Genomic DNA, 22,260 nt, shown 5'->3' with positions numbered 1-22,260 from the left:
CCATTGTCGATGAATCTGGCACCACTGCAGTCGGAGTCGACGGTGTTGTGGTGTTAAGATGACACCTCGAACTGGACGTCTGGCACGAATTCCTACCTCACGTAGGCGGTTCCGTACGGTCTGGTCGGATATCCTGCGCAAACCTGGTATTGCTGCGGCTGTGGAGGTGGCAGTAGTCAATCGTTCCCGAAGGTGGCGTACCCAGATGTAGCGGTCCTGCCCGGGGGTAGTGACCCGTGGTCGACCGGATCTAGGGAGGTCATGTGTTGATCCATGTTGCTGGTCGGCCGATGGCATTGTTTCTCTGCGGTTCACTGAGACGTGGCATGTCCTGGATTGTCAACTGTCGGCCAGATACAGAGGCCAGGCAAGCGAACACCCTGCACTTTTATACTGTCGGTGTTCATGTTGCACGTGCAGACAACGCACGTGCAGTGGTGACATGGTTTGCACGTGGCTGCGTTTTTGCGAATATTCACATTTTGGAACTTTATTGTACAGTAGCTGCGTTTTATCGAATGTAACCGTGGGAATGTGTTTGGGACATGCAATGACCTTATATTCACAAAGCATGAACCGGTAGGAAACATAAAATCGGAGTTATAACCCATTTGTACCCTTTTGCGTTTCTTTTTTTGAAGAGTATATATATATATATATATTTTTTTTTTTCACAATGCCTTGAGATATTGAGCAGATATTTTGTTTATAGTTTTATCATGTACTGTGACAGATCAGGTTTGACTTTTATGGTGATTTACCTATTTTTTAAGAGAATTATGGCCCTTAACTTAGGAATACAAAATTGCTGGGTCCAGTAGGGGACATGTATTTCTTTAGCACTACTCTCAGGATGCTTGTTAATACGTACATGTTTATAAACATGTCTACATGTAGCTCGGTCTATCTCTATCTACATGTATGCAGTGTTTCTGCCAGAAAGACATTTTTGGGTATTGAATGCAACAACAGGCAACAGGGGGTATGCCCGCCCTCCCCCACCCCCCCACCCCTTCCCAAAAGAAAATGAGTTAAGTTAAGGGTTAGGGTTAAGAAAATCATAAGAATAATGATGAGAGTAATTAATTTTGTCAAAAGGTTAAATAAAAAAATAAAAAATCTGCAAATAAAAATTGTTTGGTGTCATACCCATTTTACCCTCTGGCAGAAACACTGGTATGTCAGTATTTGTCTCTGCCTTCCTGTCAGCACATACACACGTCTGTCTGTCTGTCTGTCTGCCTGCCTGTCTATCTGCCTGTCTGTCTGTCATCCATCCATCCATGTGTCCTTCCATCTGTCAGTCTGTTTGTTCATTTGTCTGTCTATCCATCTGTCTGGCTGCTTGCCTGTCTGGGTTTTTTTTCAATATAATTAATATCTTTTATTTCTACTTCCTTTTTCCTTCTCAGGATATTGGTTTAATCATATTTATGATGCAGATGTTGCAGTATTTTTTATTATTATTTTTTTAAAATATATCTGTTACACACCCGAGTGCAGCAGTGGCAGATTACAAAGTGCGTTAAAAGTCATTGACCGAAGATTGAAAAAACCCCAACACCTGGCCTGGTTTCTTATCATATGTATCGTATGTACATATGTGTGTGTTTGGCTCACCTGGTGATAAGTCGTCATGTGTACAACTGACATTTCTCATTTATTGGTAGTATTTAAAAAACCCATGAAAAGTGATTTATTTGGCAGATGCGTGTAATTTTTAACTTGTAATATACACATGTGTATGTGAGAACCAGAACAGCAAAAATTAGCATAGAGTGAGTGGTGGGGTGGGGGGGGGGGGTTGGATTGGGTGGGGAGGGGGATGGTATGGGCACATACTTAAATAGAAGTTTGTAGAAAGCATCAGAAAATATTCAGTGAAATATCCATTGTATTATTTATACCTTTCAATATACATCCTTGACCAAAGATTTAAATAAAACAGAAAAAGACAAAAAAAAGACTTGTTTTCTTATCAGTATACATCTTGGCCCCCCTCCCCCTTGACACCTGGCACATTTGACACTAGTTATTGACAGCAGCTGAGCAATACATACACTTCAACCAATGGTAGGGTAATTATCAACTTGAGTACATAACCACGGACATACAATGTAGATGTATTTGTGATATATATATATATTTTTAATCAAACTGAATTTAAGCCTTATAACCCAATCTGAATCTATTTTTATTTGGAGGGGGAGGGCATGTATGTAAAACACCTGCTTGATGTGTTGAGTCTCAATGACTATGTGTCATAACTGACATCCAAAAGACGATGATTAATTCATCAATGCTCTAGTGGTGTTGTTAAATAAACTAAACTATAGTTTTTAGTCTGTATGTCTGTGAATTGAGGGTGTCTACAGCTACAATATTTGAAGGTGTATCTCGATGTCAATATGTCTGTGAATTGAGGGAGTTTACAGCTACAATATTTGAAGGTGTATCTCGAGGTGTGTAGGTCTGTGAATTGAGGCAGTCTACAGCTACAATATTTGAAGGTGTATCTCGAGGTGTGTATGTCTGTGAATTGAGGCAGTCTACAGCTACAATATTTGAAGGTGTATGTCGAGATGTGTATGTCTGCGAATTGAGGGAGTCTACAGCTACAATATTTGAAGGTGTATCTGGAGGCACGGAGCCAAACAGCCAAACAGCCAAGCCGTGGAGTGCCATATTTTGGGTTGTTTACATGGTCTGCAGTTGATCACTGTGATAAGCCAATATACATGATAAGATTATGGCCACTGGCAGTGACTCGACATCTAGCATGCCTTCCCCACTGTAATTCCTCTGTCACTCTCTTACCCCTAGCTCACAGCGTTGGTGTATATATTATATATTTATGATTTTATTCTCTGCCAAAATGCAGACTCAAGATTTTTAGGTGTTTTTTTAGTTAAAAAAAAAAAATTCCGTCTCTCCCTCCAGTTAAGATTTGTATTTTTGTTGTGGGGAGTTGCTGAGGTCAGTGGAGAGACTATAACCACTGGTCCTGGTCTGGAGAATACCAAGTAACAGCAGCCAGCAGTATATATGTGTGTGTGTGTCTGTGTCTCTGTGTCTCTGTGTCTCTGTGTGTGCGTGTGTGTGCGTGTGCGTGCGTGCATGCTTATGTGCGTGTGTGTTCACGCGTGTGTGCATTTGCGAGCATGTGTGTGTGCGTGCGTGCGTGCGCAACTATTGGCTTATGCCCAGCTGGCTTGCACCACAAGTCACATAGCATATGTTCCTTTTTCCTCCGAATGGAAATTTTTAAAGTAGTAGAAGAAGAAGAAAAAGAAGTAATAAGAAGAAAAACAACAAGTCATTAGCAGCCAGCACTGTAGCAGGTACTTGTGTACATGTGGCCGTCTGCGTCTGCTCAGTGTGTCTGCCTGTTTCTGCTAGAGCAGCCACTGCTTTCTCCCTCCCTCTCTTCTCCTTGATGAAATGTGGAGCATATTGCAAGTGGGACACTGCGCTCGTTGGTTCAGCCTGCCGCTAGTTGTTGCCTTTCTGCGTGTAACGTGTGATTTGTCTATTATTCTAATGTGTGTGCAAAGCCAGTGGGCTGCTCTTGTCAGCTCAGTGACCTACAACTGTAGTGTGAGCTTCGTCAGCCAGCCAGCCAAGCCAGCCAAGCCAGTCAGCCAGCCAGCCAGCCAGTGATCACATACATCCAGTGAGCAAGAGTGTGTGTGTCTGTGTATGTGTAAGTGCATAATGTTGGCTCGGGCTCACTGCATGCAGCCATTTACCTCACTCAGTCAGTTGGGGTCACGACCCCTACGGAACTAACTAGGTTTATGTGTGCTCCTCTGCATGGAGAGTGACAGATCTGTCTCGGAGATGGCTGGAGCCGATTTCTGAAGCAAGACCACACGAGTTACATGCCCTTGCTTGGTGGCTGGATGCAATTATTGTAGGAAGAGAGAGATATAGTGAGAGAGAAAAAAAAAAAGAAGCAGTAAAAACCTGAAAAAGAAATATAATAAAACATGTGTGCGCTCTGTGTGTGTATACAGTGTGTTACGGTGTGTGACGTCATTTTGTGAAAATGCGCATGTGAAGAGCAACAATTACAAACCACCTTCACCTGCCGACTGACTGCATTTTGTGTTGAAAACAACCTGTTGTGCAACTGTGTGGTGTGTTCGTAAAGATTAAAAACAATAATTAAAAACTAACAAATATATATAAATACATATACACATATTCATGTAAACATTTGCCCTCGGATTGATATTAAACTTGGATCATTGTTCCTTCAGCTTGGTATTTCACTGGGATATTCTGTGGTGTTTTTTACGTGTGTACACACATCGCTGGGTTGGAAGGAAGGCCGGCAGAAAGTGTGTTAGAGGCGAAGAAGAGGAGAGGAAATCTTATCTAATGATATGCTGAAGTAGACATCTGCTTGTACGTCTGCTTGTATGTCTGCCTTCAACTGGGTTAAAGTCTCTCACTAGTCTGGCTGTTCAGGATCACGCTGACCTCACACACACACACACACACACACACACACACACACACACACACACACACTCAGTCACACACACACACACTCACACACACAAACACGCCAGACTCTCTCCGCGGGCTGGCTAGCGATCCCAGTAGTCAGTTATAATGTGCACGGCCACATCCAACACTCACTCCTTCTCACTGCTGCCACCACTACTGCTGCTGCTGTTGTTGTTCGAGTGCATGCGTGGCTGATGCTGGCTCAACTCAGGTTGGTCGTGGAAAGTTTTCTCCAACTATGAAAAGCTGGCGAGCCAGAGTGTTGTAAAGGCTCGTCTCAGCTGCTGTCATGACACTGCGGCTCATACTACGTCTATAGCTAGGCTAGCAGGTTGTTAGTGTGTGTGTATATTCGTCAGTGGACTGCACCACTACCTTGCAGACCGGAACCTGGTGGATGTGTATCGGTGTGTGTCTGTGATTGTGGCATAACGTCTGCTGTGCGTTGAAGTGGAGAAATAAAAAAAATTGTTAAACAGATATTTTAAAAACACTAGAAAAAAAGAAAGAAACAAATCTCAGAAGAAAACTGAGAAAAAAAATTATTCTTTTTTTTTCAGTGATAATAGTCTTACGGTGTATTGTTCTAGCCCAAGGCTGAGAAACTTATTTTGATCTCTAATTGACGAATGAAGTAATTTTTGGATGTGAAAATCAATGGAGAAAGATGTACGGTTTCGTCTGGTAATTCAGTGGATTATACATTCGCCTGTTTTTTGTCTGTGGATTGTTGTACTAGAACTTGCCTTCTAAAAACGTGGCTGCTTGCTCATGTGTGATTCAGTGAAGCTGAAATATTCATTGCTGCATTTAAAAAAATATTATTATTATTATTTAACATCATTGCTAAATGGGTGTTCTCTTAGTTGCTCATTTATCCATTGTTATGCTTTTTAATCCAACTTGAAATGGTGGACATGGATTTAGAATTTGTGTATGACAAACATGAATATGTGAATCAAGTGTTTTCATTTTGACGCCATTAACTAAAAAAAAAAAGAAAAAAAAGAAGATTTTTATATATATATTTTTTTTCAAATGAAGTACATATTTTTCTCTATGATTTTTGATTTCCGAAATGAGAACGCTGCTAGTTTGGAATGGTTTTCCGATTCGGAGATGGTGCTGTGTGCACGAGAGTGCAATGGTCGTCGGTCAGGCGCTATCGTGTTCGCTGTTCACAAGATGGAGAAGAAGATTTTATAGATGGGATTAACGCCAACTGAAGCCCAGTTGATGGAACAGTTATCCATCCTGTTTTAAAAAACCTACAGCTTGTGTACAACACCCCTCTGTACCCCCAACCCCCCTCCCCAATCTCACGTTACGCAGTGCTGTGGTGAAATTACATCCCAGGAAAAGTATCCTGTCTCTCCCCACCCACCCCCCCACCACCACCCCTTTCCACAAGTTATGCTGTTTGATTTGATTCGCTGAGGAGTGGTGATGTTACCCGGTGCGGCAGTGACGGATTGCGTGCAGAGTGGCAGTAAAACGGACTAATGACCCGTCAGCTGCGGAATGAGTTTTACCACTAGTCTACTTCTGGTCACGCTATATGCACTTTGGATTGCATGCATGATCGTAGTAAATGCTGAAACCAAGAAAGGTAAGTGCTGCCCCGACATCCTGGGCCTTGTTTTGGGTTTTTTGGGTTGTTTTTTTACGGAGCTATCTTAATGCTAAGATCACCATGCTTTTTATAAAGTGATCTTAATAGCACTAAAATCACTTTGTAATATTTCTTGTCATGTTGGAATATTTTGCATATATCATTATGGGACGTAGTTGTATTTTTAAAAGTTGCCTTCATAATATACCTGCCTATTCTAAGATCACCTGAAGCCTTCATAATATACCTGCCTATTCTAAGGTCACCTGAAGCCTTCATAATATACCTGCCTATTCTAAGATCACCTGAAGCCTTCATAATATACCTGCCTATTCTAAGGTCACCTGAAGCCTTCATAATATACCTGCCTATTCTAAGGTCACCTGAAGCCTTCATAATATACCTGCCTATTCTAAGGTCACCTGAAGCCTTCATAATATACCTGCCTATTCTAAGATCACCTGAAGCCTTCATAATACACCTGCCTATTCTAAGGTCACCTGAAGCCTTCATAATACACCTGCCTAATTCTAAGATAACCTGAGACCTTCATAATATACCTGCCTATTCTAAGATAACCTGAAGGTGGATAAGGTACATTCTCTTTATAAAAACAAATATTGATTTGTAATATTTCTGCTTATGTTGAATATTTTGCATATACAGTAGAATCTTGTTGGGTCCAACTTGGAAGGGTCGAATACTCTGCAACGCTTGAACCAAAAACGAAGTCCACAAGTTACATTTACACGATGTTGACCAAATGGTTAGGTTGAACTACCCGATGGGTCGAACCCTTTCTCGAGCACGGACAGGGTTCGAGCCAATGGGATTCAACTGTACATGGGACGTAGTTGTGTTTTTAAAACATGGCATATGCAATACGCCTCTGTCTGCTAACAGATGAGGCTACTTTTAGAATCTAGACTCTCAACTCTAACAGTCTGAGACTTTAATGTCATGGCAATGTGACACGTACCAATTGCTAGCGACGTCATTGAAAGATTTCAGTCTAGACGTTGAACTTTTGTAAGCAACGGGCCTTATGTTAATGTGTATTAGCCACCTCTGGTTTTGGGAATTGGTTGGCATTTCGTAGTCGATCATCAGTTTATAAGTAGTTTGCACCAGGCGATCAATACGATTATACGATCGGTTAGAATTATATGCACTTTAAAAGGATTTGCACTATTAGGACTGTACAGTGGTGTGCATCTGTTGTCAGTTCACTGGATTAGGCCATGTGAATTGATAATTTTACCTGTAAGTCCTATTCGGTGTCTGCTTTCTTTATGATCACATGGAAACTAAGCTAAACCCCAGCATATCGGCTCCATCATCTGATGTCATACAGCAGGGCTCGAAACAGCAGTCTGCGGAAAGCAGTGAATGAATGAATTTTAACGACACCCCAGCACAAAAATATACATCGGCTATTGGGTGTCACAAATTCTAAAAAACAAAAAGCAGTCCAGTTTGTTTTATACCTAGCAGGTGAAATAGAAATTCACCAGCTAAAACCACCAGTTTGTTTTTCAAGAGACTGATGTATGTACGATTATCTCCTGCTATTTATAATTTGGCTTGTAATTCTATGATATTTTAATTCCATAGTGCTCTATAATACATATCAGATGTCCAAATTTTCCACACACTGTCCCAAACCCTCCCCTCACCTCATGGTATGGTATTGTCTGTTTGTATACATTTCCTTTCTTAAAGGAATGCTAAAGCAAGGCTTTTGGACTGGTGTGCATATTCAACGATACATAATGCACATTATTGCTTAATATCAACAAGTATAATCGTATAGTTAATTAATAAAAGGTTAAATGTGACGGCTATTATATATAACGGGCGCAGCCATTTTGTACCATCCCAGTGAATACGCCCTCTGATGAGCTGGTGGTTATATAATACCTAACATGTCACGTCAGGAATTAGTCTTCGAACTGAAGAAACAAAACATACCTGATTTTTGCGGATGCATTTCAATGTTCTGTAATAATATTCATCCCAGTAACAGCAACGTGTATATGTGGTTTATTTTTCAATACAAAATAAACCACCATTGTTAAAGTGTTGAAATAACTGTTTTATGTTTTGTATATAAATTAACCCACATACTGAAATAATAGTCGGAGTGTTTTCTTGGTTAATTGGTCTTTTCTTTCCATGGCCTGTACCTGTGGTTCTTGATTGGCACATGTATATTTAGACGGTCCCTAGACACTGTGTCTTGGATATTCAAGTTCTTTATTTGCCTTAAGTTAAAAAAAACTTATCAGCATAAATACATACATATATAATCATGATATATATACAAATATACAAATACAGGTGGAGAGTGATTTAAGAATTAATGGTAAAATTAACATAGTATACTAGTAATAGTGGTGGGATGTATATGTGCACTATAAACATTATCGTGTTATAGTAATAATTCTAATTCTAAATATATATATATATATATATATATATATATATATATATATATATATATGTATATACCAGATGAAATATGACACACTAAAAAGACGTGCCTCTTTTATGAAGATCACAGGATATTGTGTGATAACCTCAAATCGTAATGGACTTTACCAGCTTTATTACTGTAAGTAATTCTGTAAAACCCTTGATTAAGTAGACTTTCCCATCTAAAATCACAAAACTGACCAATTACGTAGTCCCAGAAAAAAGAAAATTATCACTTGGGTATCGTGAGTGGTCGTTTTTGCTCGAATGTATCCTACCAATAGACTTAATAATATGCATTTTTTCTTTGGATTTAAAAACCCCCCAAAAACCTATAACTCCATTTCGCTATATTGATACAAATAGAAATATATTTAGTTAAATAGTTTATTATACTATCAAATCATTTATCTTGTTTTACAAGTCAGGTTGATGAAAGCGAAGCGCCTTGTGGTAAATTAGAGCATTTGTTTACACTGTGCATAATAGAAAAGTTGGACCTGAGCTGACGTTCTTCGCCCCAAGCTATACCACCGGACAAAAATGAAACAAAATGGCTGCCCCCAGTTAGCAGGAATAATGACGTTTTTTTATTAATTCTAAAATTACGCGTTTTTCATTTGTTAAAGTGTCAGTGTGTGTTGGTGGTCCAGGTATGCATCTTTCCAACACATAAAGCTCTTGTTGGAGTTTAGTCTACCTTAAATATCTTCCGTATCAATTTATATAGGATCATCAAAGCTTGCATGCGAGTACAACTTGGGATGGTGTGTTGTTTACCATAACTAGGTCACCATGACCTACTTTTGAAGGGCATATCATGTAGCTCACCGAGACTTGTTTTCTTAGCTAGACCTATTTGTTTAGGCCTCAAACGTTTAAAAGATAACAATAGAGGGCCATATTTTATTTCCCATTTCAAGGCCTGTATGAGTGGTGTAAACCTAACTGAGCACCCGTGAAGGAATAACACCTGCATTCACTTAGATTACCTTCAGTATTGAAACTTAATATACATGTAGCCCAGTGGTAGAATGCTCGCCTTATCCTGTCGGTGGGTCCAATGGACTATTTCTTGTTCCAGCCAGTGCACCACGACTGGTATATCAAAAGTCGTGATATGTGCTATCTTGTCTGAGATGGTGCATATAAAAAATCCCTTGCTACTAATGGAAAAATATAGCAGGTTTCCTCTCTATGACTATATTTTTAAAATTACATCCAGTCGCCGATGATTAATAAATCAATGTGCTCTAGTCAAACTTTTTTTTAATATACATGTAGTACAGTTCAGGAAATAAATCTTCATTAAAAAAAAAAAAAAAAAAAAAAAAAAAAAATAGTGAAATAATTTATTGCCTTTTTAAATCTTTCGTGGTTGGATTTAGCTCAGTCGGTTGAGTGCTTTCTTGAGATGCTTGCATCATAGGATCGAACCACCTCAGTGGATCCGTTCAACTGATTAGGTTTTTTCTTGTTCCAACCAGTCAAAGACTGGTATGTGCTATCCTGTCTGTGGGAAAGTGCATATAAAAGATCCCTTTCTGTATTAGAAAAAATGCAGTGGGTTTTTCTCTAATGACTATGAGTCAGAATTACCAAATGTTTGACATCCAATAGCCGATGATTAATTAATCAATGTGCTCTAATGGTGTTGTAAATTAAGCAAAACAAACTTCTTCTTTTAAATGTTTCTTTGCTGATTACCAGTAGGTTGATCTCTGTAGTGTTTAAGTAACTAACTAATTTAAGTAACTTCGTTTTGTTTAATACACAATGCTGAGTTATTTATTTACAAGTGGATATCTCCATTCTCGTCGTCGTCCCGTTTTTGACAGACTACATAGAAGTGAATGGTGATGTGGAACCTGAAGTAGAAGATTAAACTAAACAAGTCAAACAGTAACAAATACAACACTGCTCATAAGTAAAATTATCAATTGGATGATTAAAATCAAAGTTTAATTCATCGACTATATTTAATCCCTGCCGACAGTTTAGTTTGACATCTTGTAGCCAGACCTGTCAACCCTCCCGGATTCCGCGGGAGTCTCCCGGTATTTGATCAAATCTCCTTTCACCTGTGCGGGAAACAGTTTCTCCTGTTAAATGACATTTTTGTAAGCATAAAAAAAAATCGTTTTTTTTGTCAAAATAACAGAAGGAAAGTAACTGCCTTTTTTTCTCATTCGGAAAATGTCGACTACTTTCTGTTTCTGAGAATGTAACAGGCCGAATTGTCCCGACTGTTTAACCTTTGCCGAAGTGAGAATTGTAGTATAGCCTATTTATATTGTTAAAAAAGCACATGGAGTTTATAAAATGACGTGTTATTATAATGTTTGTTGTCATCGTTTAGGCTACGAAGCGTGTTGCTGCTAATTCAACAGGCTGTGTATTGACATTCAGTGTTGCCATATAAAAAAAAAAACCTATCCAATTTAGTTCTAATAACACCTCTGAATTGTAAAATGTCTTCCCACTGGATTACATAATGCAACTATGACGAATCTGAACTGCCAGACTCCGAGTTGACAGCGATACACACGATGCATGTTAAAATCACATGTCGCAGCAAGACAACGAAAAGACCAATTAGCTGTATAAACATACTTGTGTCAGTTAATTTTGTATGTTTGTGCAGTAAAATGTTGGTTATACGGGTACACTTCAAGAAATTATTTTTGTACAATTAAAAAATGTTGTTTGACATTGACATAAAGTTACTCACGGAAATGGGTATAATTCCGGTATATTTCACACGATGTCCGTAATGAGGTTTTACTTATGATTAATGAAAATACGATGTTTATTGCATCATTATAATGATTTTAAATAGGTACCACGCCACCGGTCCTCATTATAGTAAAAACTGAATATTAATTTATAAGATTTATATAAATTTGTCTTTGGTACTTTGGAACACTAACCACAAATGATAATGTAATGCAACCTGAAAGGCTGTAAGTGTAATACCGTAAATGTACTAATTAAATTTTTTTATTTCTTGTTCATGTTCTTAACATTTTTGGATAAAATATATATATTTTTTAAATATGTATTAAATCATAATAATATTTAAAAAAAAAAAAAAAAAAAAAAAAAAAAAATATATATATATTTTTTTAATGCCAAGATCTAAGGTTAAGAAGTATATATGACATTATAAAGTATTCATATAACTTATTGTAATAATGTTTTTGATTTTGGGTTAAATTGTGTGAATTTAAAAAATCTGCTTTTTGACAAAATCTGCTTTTTCAACACACACCTCCTGCTTTCTCTTGACTAAAGGTTGACAGGTCTGCTTGTAGCCGATGTATTTTTCGTGCTGAGATCTCGTTAAAAATTCATTTATTCATTCAGTTCCTGCAGGCAAGATTTTGCACCCCTCGAATTCTACAGCCCCTTTAGATTCCCATAGCACCCATCTTTGCATATTGTCACTGAGTTGTCTCCCATGCTGTTTTCACAGTAAAGCTACATTTCCATATGTACTTTTTTTCCTGTCCATTTTCTGTGAATCCATGAATCTGTAAATCCACGGGACCGGCGTCTTGGTTAGGCCATCAGTCTACAGACTGGTAGGTACTGGGTTCGGATCCCAATCGAGGCATGGGATTTTTAATCCAGATACCGACTCCAAACCCTGAGTGAGTGCTCAGCAAGGCTCAATGGGTAGGTGTAAACCACTTGCACCGACCAGTGATCCATAACTGGTTCAACAAAGGCCATGGTTTGTACTATCCTGCCTGTGGGAAGCACAAATAAAAGATCCCTTGCTGCTAATCGGAAAGAGTAGCCCATGTAGTGGCGACAGCGGGTTTCCTCTAAAAAAATCTGTGTGGTCCTTAACCATATGTCTGACGCCATATAACCGTAAATAAAATGTGTCGAGTACGTCGTTAAATAAAACATTTCTTTCTTTCTTGTAGCCAATGTATTTTTCATGCTGGAATCTCGTTAAAAATTCATTCATTCATTCATTCATTCTCTGCAGACAAGATTTCGCAACCCTCGAATTCAACAGCCCCTTTAGATTCCCATAGCAGTTTTAACAGTAAAGCTACATTTCCTGTCCATTTTCTGTGAATCGATGAATCTGTAAATCCGCGAATTATCGAAATTATGTGTCCGCCATGTCTGTGTTTCCACGGATCTGTAACTCCACAAATTGTCGAAATAATGTGTCCGCCATGTCTGTGTTTCCATGCTATCAGCGAATAGTGTGTGATCGGTGTTCGTGAATTTACAATCATTTTTTGAGTGATTTTTCTTGGATACACAGATCATGTGACGGAAGTGCGGAATCCCACAAGATTTGATGTAATAGGAAACAAAGTGATCATCATCAGTATGGGTAGGAAGTCTATACTAGCTGACCCATGTTCTTACCATGTCGTTCTGTCTTCAAGGGTGGGATGTGTGTACTGGTAGGAAGTCTATACTAGCTGACCCATGTTCTTACCATGTCGTTCTGTCTTCAAGGGTGGGATGTGTGTACTGGTAGGAAGTCTATACTAGCTGACCCATGTTCTTACCATGTCGTTCTGTCTTCAAGGGTGGGATGTGTGCACGGGTAGGAAGTCTATACTAGCTGACCCATGTTCTTACCATGTCGTTCTGTCTTCAAGGGTGGGTATATGTATACGGGTAGGAAGTCTATACTAGCTGACCCATGTTCTTACCATGTCGTTCTGTCTTCAAGGGTGGGTGTATGTGTACGGGTAGGAAGTCTATACTAGCTGATCCATGTTCTTACAATGTCGTTCTGTCTTCAAGGGTGGGTATGTGTGCACGAGTAGGAAGTCTATACTAGCTGACCCATGTTCTTACCATGTCGTTCTGTCTTCAAGGGTGGGTATATGTATACGGGTAGGAAGTCTATACTAGTTGATCCATGTTCTTACCATGTCGTTCTGTCTTCAAGGGTGGGTATGTGTGCACGAGTAGGAAGTCTATACTAGCTGACCCATGTTCTTACCATGTCGTTCTGTCTTCAAGGGTGGGTATGTGTGCACGGGTAGAAAGTCTATACTAGCTGACCCATGTTCTTACCATGTCGTTCTGTCTTCAAGGGTGGGTATGTGTGCACGGGTAGGAAGTCTATACTAGCTGACCCATGTTCTTACCATGTCGTTCTGTCTTCAAGGGTGGGTATGTGTGCACGGGTAGAAAGTCTATACTAGCTGACCCATGTTCTTACCATGTCGTTCTGTCTTCAAGGGTGGGTATGTGTGCACGGGTAGGAAGTCTATACTAGCTGACCCATGTTCTTACCATGTCGTTCTGTCTTCAAGGGTGGGTATGTGTGCACGGGTAGGAAGTCTATACTAGCTGACCCATGTTCTTACCATGTCGTTCTGTCTTCAAGGGTGGGTATGTGTGCACAGGTAGGAAGTCTATACTAGCTGACCCATGTTCTTACCATGTCGTTCTGTCTTCAAGAGTGGGTATGTGTGCACGGGTAGGAAGTCTATACTAGCTGACCCATGTTCTTACCATGTCGTTCTGTCTTCAAGAGTGGGTATGTGTGCACGGGTAGGAAGTCTATACTAGCTGACCCATGTTCTTACCATGTCGTTCTGTCTTCAAGGGTGGGTATGTGTGCACGGGTAAGAAGTCTATACTAGCTGACCCATGTTCTTACCATGTCGTTCTGTCTTCAAGGGTGGGTATGTGTGCACGGGTATGAAGTCTATACTAACTGACCCATGTTCTTACCATGTCGTTCTGTCTTCAAGGGTGGGTATGTGTGCACGGGTAGGAAGTCTATACTAGCTGACCCATGTTCTTACCATGTCGTTCTGTCTTCAAGGGTGGGTATATGTGCAGGGGTAGGAAAACTATCAACATGGATACAAATTCACTTTTTCACGCAATATGAACATGGGGAAATGTACATAAGGAAATGTAGCATTATATACTGATTATAAACAGTATTCCTTCCATCCATTCCTTTGCTAGTCTTTGTGGTGTGAAATCCAAGTCTATAGCAATGTCTACGTGAGTCTGTAGGTTTGTAAATACACACATTGCCCATTAACATGGAGTGTTGACAGAGTATATGTGTGTGTGTGTATGTGTATGTGTGTATATAATATGTATGTGTATATCTATATCTTTATCTACATGCATGAACATACTCATGAACACCTCGTTTAAACAGCCACCTGTCAGCAAAGAGCACAACATACACATGTATGTCCCTGCTGCAGTGAACACTGTAACCTCTACATAAAGACCAACTAGGTCCAGATTACAGAGTGGCCTGTATAGACAGGTTTTCGGTGCATCAATTTGCTAAGGATATCTGGTACACACACCTGGCAGTTTGACAAATAGCTGCATATCAGACGTGCAGTATTTTCATACACATGTCTAGGTAGGCTTGGTTATTACATTATAAATAATTATCTCCAACAACACACACACACACTCTCCCTGCATCACCCAGTAACAGTCTGGCTACTGGCCTATATTTAGAACGTTCAGAGAACACTCACATTTTTCTAGTTAAGTCAAAAAGTATATATGTGTAAGATGTAATTTTTTAACATTCAGAAAAGATCTGCATTTTTTCTAGTTAAGTCAAAATGTGTATACATGTATGTAAGATGTAATTTAGAACATTCAGAGAAGTCTTACATTTTTCTAGTTAAGTCAAAAAGTGTATATGTTTAAGATGTAATTTAGAACATTCAGAGAAGATCTGCATTTTTTCTAGTTAAGTCAAAAAGTGTATATGTGATGTGATTTAGAACATTCAGAGAAGACCTACATTTTTTTAGTTGAAAGATGTGTGTGTGTGTGTGTGTGTGTGTGTCTATATATATATATATATATATATATATATATATATGTAAAATGTTACATGATAATTGATACTTTGGCATATGTATTCTAATGAGGGGTTCCCCCAAAAAGTGAAACATATTTCACAAATGGAATGAAAAATGAATGAAATCCACTGGAATATACACGTATGTTGAAATGTAAGCGACACAATGGAATGAATGAATAAATGTTTAACAACACCCCAGCATGAAAAATACATCGGCTATTGGGTGTCAAACTATGGTAAATGCAACAAAACGACACAAGGGCTTTTTGCCTCTTATTCAATCTGCCGGCAACCCTCACCACCTAACAAGCTAATATCTGATGCAATATCCCCAGCTTTTTGCCTCTTATTCAATCTGCCCGCAACCCTCACCACCTAACAAGCTAATATCTGATGCAATATTTCCTGCTTTTTGCCTCTTATTCAATCTGCCCGCAACCCTCACCACCTATCAAGCTAATATCTGATGCAATATCTCCTGCTTTTTGCCTCTTATTCAATCTGCCTGCAACCCTCACCACCTAACAAGCTAATATCTGATGCAATATCTCCTGCTTTTTGCCTCTTATTCAATCTGCCCGCAACCCTCACCACCTATCAAGTTAATATCTGATGCAATATTTCCTGCTTTTTGCCTCTTATTCAATCTGCCCGCAACCCTCACCACCTATCAAGCTAATATCTGATGCAATATCTCCTGCTTTTTGCCTCTTATTCAATCTGCCTGCAACCCTCACCACCTAACAAGCTAATATCTGATGCAATATCTCCTGCTTTTTGCCTCTTATTCAATCTGCCCGCAACCCTCACCACCTATCAAGTTAATATCTGATGCAATATCTCCTGCTTTTTGCCTCTTATTCAATCTGCCCGCAACCCTCACCACCTAACAAGCTAATATCTGATGCAATATCTCCAGCTTTTTGCCTCTTATTCAATCTGCCCGCAACCTTTACCACCTAACGAGCTAATATCTGATGCAATATCCCCAGCTTTTTGTCTCTTATTCAATCTGCCCGCAACCCTCACCACCTAACAAGCTAATATCTGATGCAATATCTCCAGCTTTTTGCCTCTTATTCAATCTGCCCGCAACCCCCACCCACCTAAATAGTTAATATCTGATGCAATATCCCCAGCTTTTTGCCTCTTATTCAATCTGCCTGCAACCCCCACCCCCCACCTACCTAAATAGTTAATATCTGATGCAATATCCCCTACTTTTTGCCTCTTATTCAGAAATGCAGAAATGGAAAATATTCAACAAGCATGCCAGACCAGGACAAACTAAAATTTAGTAGCCCACCAGTATTTCTACTAATCCACCAGCCTGTAGAACAATATATTATTGTTTAACACCATTATACTGTACATTGTCTTCACTTCAAATGTACTAGCTAGCCGACCAGTATTTCTACTAATCCACCAGCCTATAGAACAATATATTATTGTTTAACACCATTATACTGTACATTGTCTTCACTTCAAATGTACTAGCTAGCCCACCAGTATTTCTACTAATCCACCAGCCTATAGAACAATATATTATTGTTTAACACCATTATACTGTACATTGTCTTCACTTCAAATGTACTAGCTAGCCCACCAGTATTTCTACTAATCCACCAGCCTATAGAACAATATATTATTGTTTAACACCATTATACTGTACATTGTCTTCACTTCAAATGTACTAGCTAGCCCACCAGTATTTCTACTAATCCACCAGCCTATAGAACAATATATTATTGTTTAACACCATTATACTGTACATTGTCTTCACTTCAAATGTACTAGCTAGCCCACCAGTATTTCTACTAATCCACCAGCCTATAGAACAATATATTATTGTTTAGCACCATTATACTGTACATTGTCTTCACTTCAAATGTACTAGCTAGCCGACCAGTATTTCTACTAATCCACCAGCCTATAGAACAATATATTATTGTTTAACACCATTATACTGTACATTGTCTTCACTTCAAATGTACTAGCTAGCCCACCAGTATTTCTACTAATCCACCAGCCTATAGAACAATATATTATTGTTTAACACCATTATACTGTACATTGTCTTCACTTCAAATGTACTAGCTAGTCCACCAGTATTTCTACTAATCCACCAGCCTATAGAACAATATATTATTGTTTAACACCATTATACTGTACATTGTCTTCACTTTAAATGTACTAGCTAGCCGACCAGTATTTCTACTAATCCACCAGCCTATAGAACAATATATTATTGTTTAACACCATTATACTGTACATTGTCTTCACTTCAAATGTACTAGCTAGCCCACCAGTATTTCTACTAATCCACCAGCCTATAGAACAATATATTATTGTTTAACACCATTATACTGTACATTGTCTTCACTTCAAATGTACTAGCTAGCCCACCAGTATTTCTACTAATCCACCAGCCTATAGAACAATATATTATTGTTTAACACCATTATACTGTACATTGTCTTCACTTCAAATGTACTAGCTAGCCCACCAGTATTTCTACTAATCCACCAGCCTATAGAACAATATATTATTGTTTAGCACCATTATACTGTACATTGTCTTCACTTCAAATGTACTAGCTAGCCGACCAGTATTTCTACTAATCCACCAGCCTATAGAACAATATATTATTGTTTAACACCATTATACTGTACATTGTCTTCACTTCAAATGTACTAGCTAGTCCACCAGTATTTCTACTAATCCACCAGCCTATAGAACAATATATTATTGTTTAACACCATTATACTGTACATTGTCTTCACTTCAAATGTACTAGCTAGCCGACCAGTATTTCTACTAATCCACCAGCCTATAGAACAATATATTATTGTTTAACACCATTATACTGTACATTGTCTTCACTTCAAATGTACTAGCTAGCCGACCAGTATTTCTACTAATCCACCAGCCTATAGAACAATATATTATTGTTTAACACCATTATACTGTACATTGTCTTCACTTCAAATGTACTAGCTAGTCCACCAGTATTTCTACTAATCCACCAGCCTATAGAACAATATATTATTGTTTAACACCATTATACTGTACATTGTCTTCACTTCAAATGTACTAGCTAGCCGACCAGTATTTCTACTAATCCACCAGCCTATAGAACAATATATTATTGTTTAACACCATTATACTGTACATTGTCTTCACTTCAAATGTACTAGCTAGCCCACCAGTATTTCTACTAATCCACCAGCCTATAGAACAATATATTATTGTTTAACACCATTATACTGTACATTGTCTTCACTTCAAATATATTAGCTAGCCCACCAGTATTTCTACTAATCCACCAACCTATAGAACAATATATTATTGTTTAACACCATTATACTGTACATTGTCTTCACTTCAAATGTACTAGCTAGCCCACCAGTATTTCTACTAATCCACCAACCTATAGAACAATATATTATTGTTTAACACCATTATACTGTACATTGTCTTCACTTCAAATGATAGATAGATATATTTGACAAAAACATTAAGGAGAAAGGACACTTGGTTAGCTAAGTAAAGGAAGGAAATGTTTTAATTAATGGCGCACTCAACACATTTTATTTACGGTTATATGGTTAAGGACCATACCGGTATTGAAATAGAGAACCCACTGTTGCCACTTCATGGGCTACTCTTTTCGATTAACAGCAAGAGATCTTTTATATGCACCATCCCACAGACAGTATAGCATATATCACAGCCTTTGTTATACCAGTTGTGGAGCACTGGCTGCAACGATAAATAGCCCAGTGGGTCCACTGACAGGGATCGATCCTAGATCGCTCCCTGTCCTGCCCGTGGTTGACTAAGTGATCAGCATCCCGTGGCATGTGAAATGAAGCCCCAAATCTGGAATGACAACTCGATAAATTTACAAATATTCTGGTAAAGACAATGTTTTTCACATTTCTTTCATGTGACACCCTGCATGTATTTAACAGAACAATCCATTCAAAACACACTGGTATCATACTTTCAACATAAACAAGCCATTTCTAGAAAGTATTGACCTTTGACCGGCTCTGTTTCTGGAATGTCGCGCTTGTGCAGTTCGTAACTCCGGATTTGTCTATTGTCAATGTATTGTGTATTTCTTCATAATTCCAAACTGTTTCTTTGAGTAGTTTGCAATTCTGACATGGCTGATGCGGTTTCAAAAAAGACAGATTGTCCATTGGACTACTACTTTCATTTCATCTTTTAACTCGTCCATCAGAATTTGTACTACGTTTGTCGAGAGGCTGAGTACTTTCTACACACCTGTGATGGTGGTGGTGGCGGTGGTGGTGGCGACTGTGGCAACATCTGTGTTTACAGTTCAATAAAACGTTCATGTTTAGCTCTGTTTGTCACAAACTTTAAGTACTGTATCAGTTTATAGTTAAACCTATAAATATTCATCACAATGCATGTGGGGGTGAAAATAATCTTATTCAACTTACTGTACTATCAAAACAACTATGTTATACAACCTTATTCATCTCCTCCACTGCAGAATTGTCTTCCCTTGCCCGATGTATAGAATAGTTGTTGTGCTAGGACTAAGCAAGTATGAATTATAATGAAAATTAGAAACAAATTTTCTAACTGAATTAAAATGTTAATTTAATTTTTTAATTGCCTCTTGAGGAATCTTTTATAAGGAGCATCCCATAGACAGGACCGGCCTCAGTGGCGTCGTGGTTAGGCCATCGGTCTACAGGCTGGTAGGTACTGGGTTCGGATCCCAATCGAGGCATGGGATTTTTAATCCAGATACCGACTCCAAACCCTGAGTGAGTGCTCCTCAAGGCTCAATGGGTAGGTGTAAACCACTTGCACCGACCAGTGATCCATAACTGGTTCAACAAAGGCCATGGTTTGTACTATCCTGCCTGTGGGAAGCACAAATAAAAGATCCCTTGCTGCTAATCGGAAAGAGTAGCCCATGTAGTGGCGACAGCGGGTTTCCTCTAAAAAAATCTGTGTGGTCCTTAACCATATGTCTGACGCCATATAACCGTAAATAAAATGTGTCGAGTGCATCGTTAAATAAAACATTTCTTTCTTTCTTGTAGCCAATGTATTTTTCGTGCTGGAATCTCGTTAAAAATTCATTCATTCATTCATTCATTCTCTGCAGACAAGATTTCGCAACCCTCGAATTCAACAGCCCCTTTAGATTCCCATAGCACCCATCTTTGCATATTGTCACTGAGTTGTCTCCCATGCTGTTTTCACAATAAATAAAACATTTCTTTCTTTCTTTCCCATAGAAAGGATAGTACATACCACAGCCTTTATTACACAGGTATGTTGTGGATCACTGGCTGGAACAAGAAATAGCCCAGTTGGCTCACCGACTGGGATCGATCCTAGACTGAAAGTGCATCAGATGAGTGCTTTACCACTGGGTTACGTCCTGCCCCACAAGCATGAAGATGACCACAGACATATTAAATATAAATACACTGATATTGTAAACAAGTGAATGTATCAGACGTGTACTTTGAGTTGACATAATGGTTCTGTTAGTTGAAACATCTTACAATTGCCAACCCCCCCCCCCCCCCCCCCACACACACACACACACACATACACAAGAAACCAAAGAGTTATATACGGAAGGGATGATAATTTACTTTGTGTCTCACTTCAGTGAGGACAGAAGACCTTTCTGGAGGTGTATGGCATCGTCTTGTGGATTTACATATACCTCTAAGAGCGAGATTTAGTCCAGTGGTAAAGAACTTGCCTGATTCACCGTCGGTCTGGGATCGATCCCTGTCAGTGGGCCCATTGGGCTATTTTCTGTTCCAGCCAGCATTCCATAACTGGTGTAACAAATGTCATCATCTGCTGGTAATAAAAAAAAAAGAAGGATAGGCCATGTCATGATGGTAGCAGGTTTTCTGTCTTATTATCTGTGTGGTCCTTAACTATATTATGACCAACTTAATATAACTGTAAATGAAAATGTGTTGAGTATGTCATTAAATGAAACATTTCTTACTTTCTTACTTGTACAGTGTGGCTCTGTGGCTCTATGTTGGTTTTGTTTTGCAGTTCTCACACCACAATTCCTAAATAAATGGTTGCATCAGTGGATGGTCTTGATTTATAATTAAAAATGTTTTTTGAATTTTTATAAAAAACCCAAATTATAATAAATTTTTACTTTGAAAATTCTTTTAATACATAATTATTAAATCAATATAATCTCTCCATGCATCATTTTAAAATAAGCCTGGTCAGCAATACAGATACAGGTACATGTATGTAACTGGAAGCAGATTTTCTCGTTAACGTGTCACAGGTGATATATGTCATACCTGCATGCATGGGACATTTTTGTGGTTTGTTTGAAATTGATACTGCATACTGTACATGTATCTATCATGTATTTAATGGCTTTTGTGATAAAGGAAAAACAGTAAAAATCATTTGCAGGACTCGCAATTGCAGCTTATAAAAAGCAAAAAAGCTGTCTCGCCTTTAAAAAACAATTATGTGAAATACAGGTGTATATTACTTTTCTGACGGTGATGGTGTCAACTTTTGCATTAAACTTGCACATTTACATCAGCGTCTCACAAAGTATAAATCCTAGGTCATTGAAACTTGGTTTATAGTTGCACCTCTGGGTGTTCATCACAGTGAGCTGAAACTTGGTTTATAGTTGCACCTCTGGGTGTTCATCAAAGTGAGCTGAAACTTGGTTTATAGTTGCACCTATAGAAGTTCGTCACAGTCACAGTGCAAAAGAAAAGGTTTATGGTAGGTGAGACATTGAATTCTACAG

The 22,260-nt window shown here is 38.7% G+C and overlaps 1 protein-coding gene across 1 annotated transcript in view; it reads left to right on the top strand.

The window, feature by feature from the left end:
* The first annotated feature begins 3,075 nt into the window (after nt 1-3,075).
* LOC121388627 overlaps nt 3,076-22,260 on the top strand; it is a 76,504-nt gene continuing 57,319 nt past the window's right edge. The window contains exon 1 of the mRNA XM_041520048.1: nt 3,076-6,124. Within this exon, the coding sequence (XP_041375982.1) occupies nt 6,037-6,124 (88 nt within the window). The 5' untranslated portion in view covers nt 3,076-6,036. The remainder of the gene's footprint in view (nt 6,125-22,260) is intronic.

This window comes from Gigantopelta aegis, chromosome 14 (genome assembly GCF_016097555.1).
Source record: "Gigantopelta aegis isolate Gae_Host chromosome 14, Gae_host_genome, whole genome shotgun sequence".
In the NCBI taxonomy this organism is placed as follows: Eukaryota; Metazoa; Mollusca; class Gastropoda; order Neomphalida; family Peltospiridae; genus Gigantopelta; species Gigantopelta aegis.
Note: the sequence above shows the minus strand (reverse complement) of the source record. Positions and strands in the feature narration are given on the sequence as shown.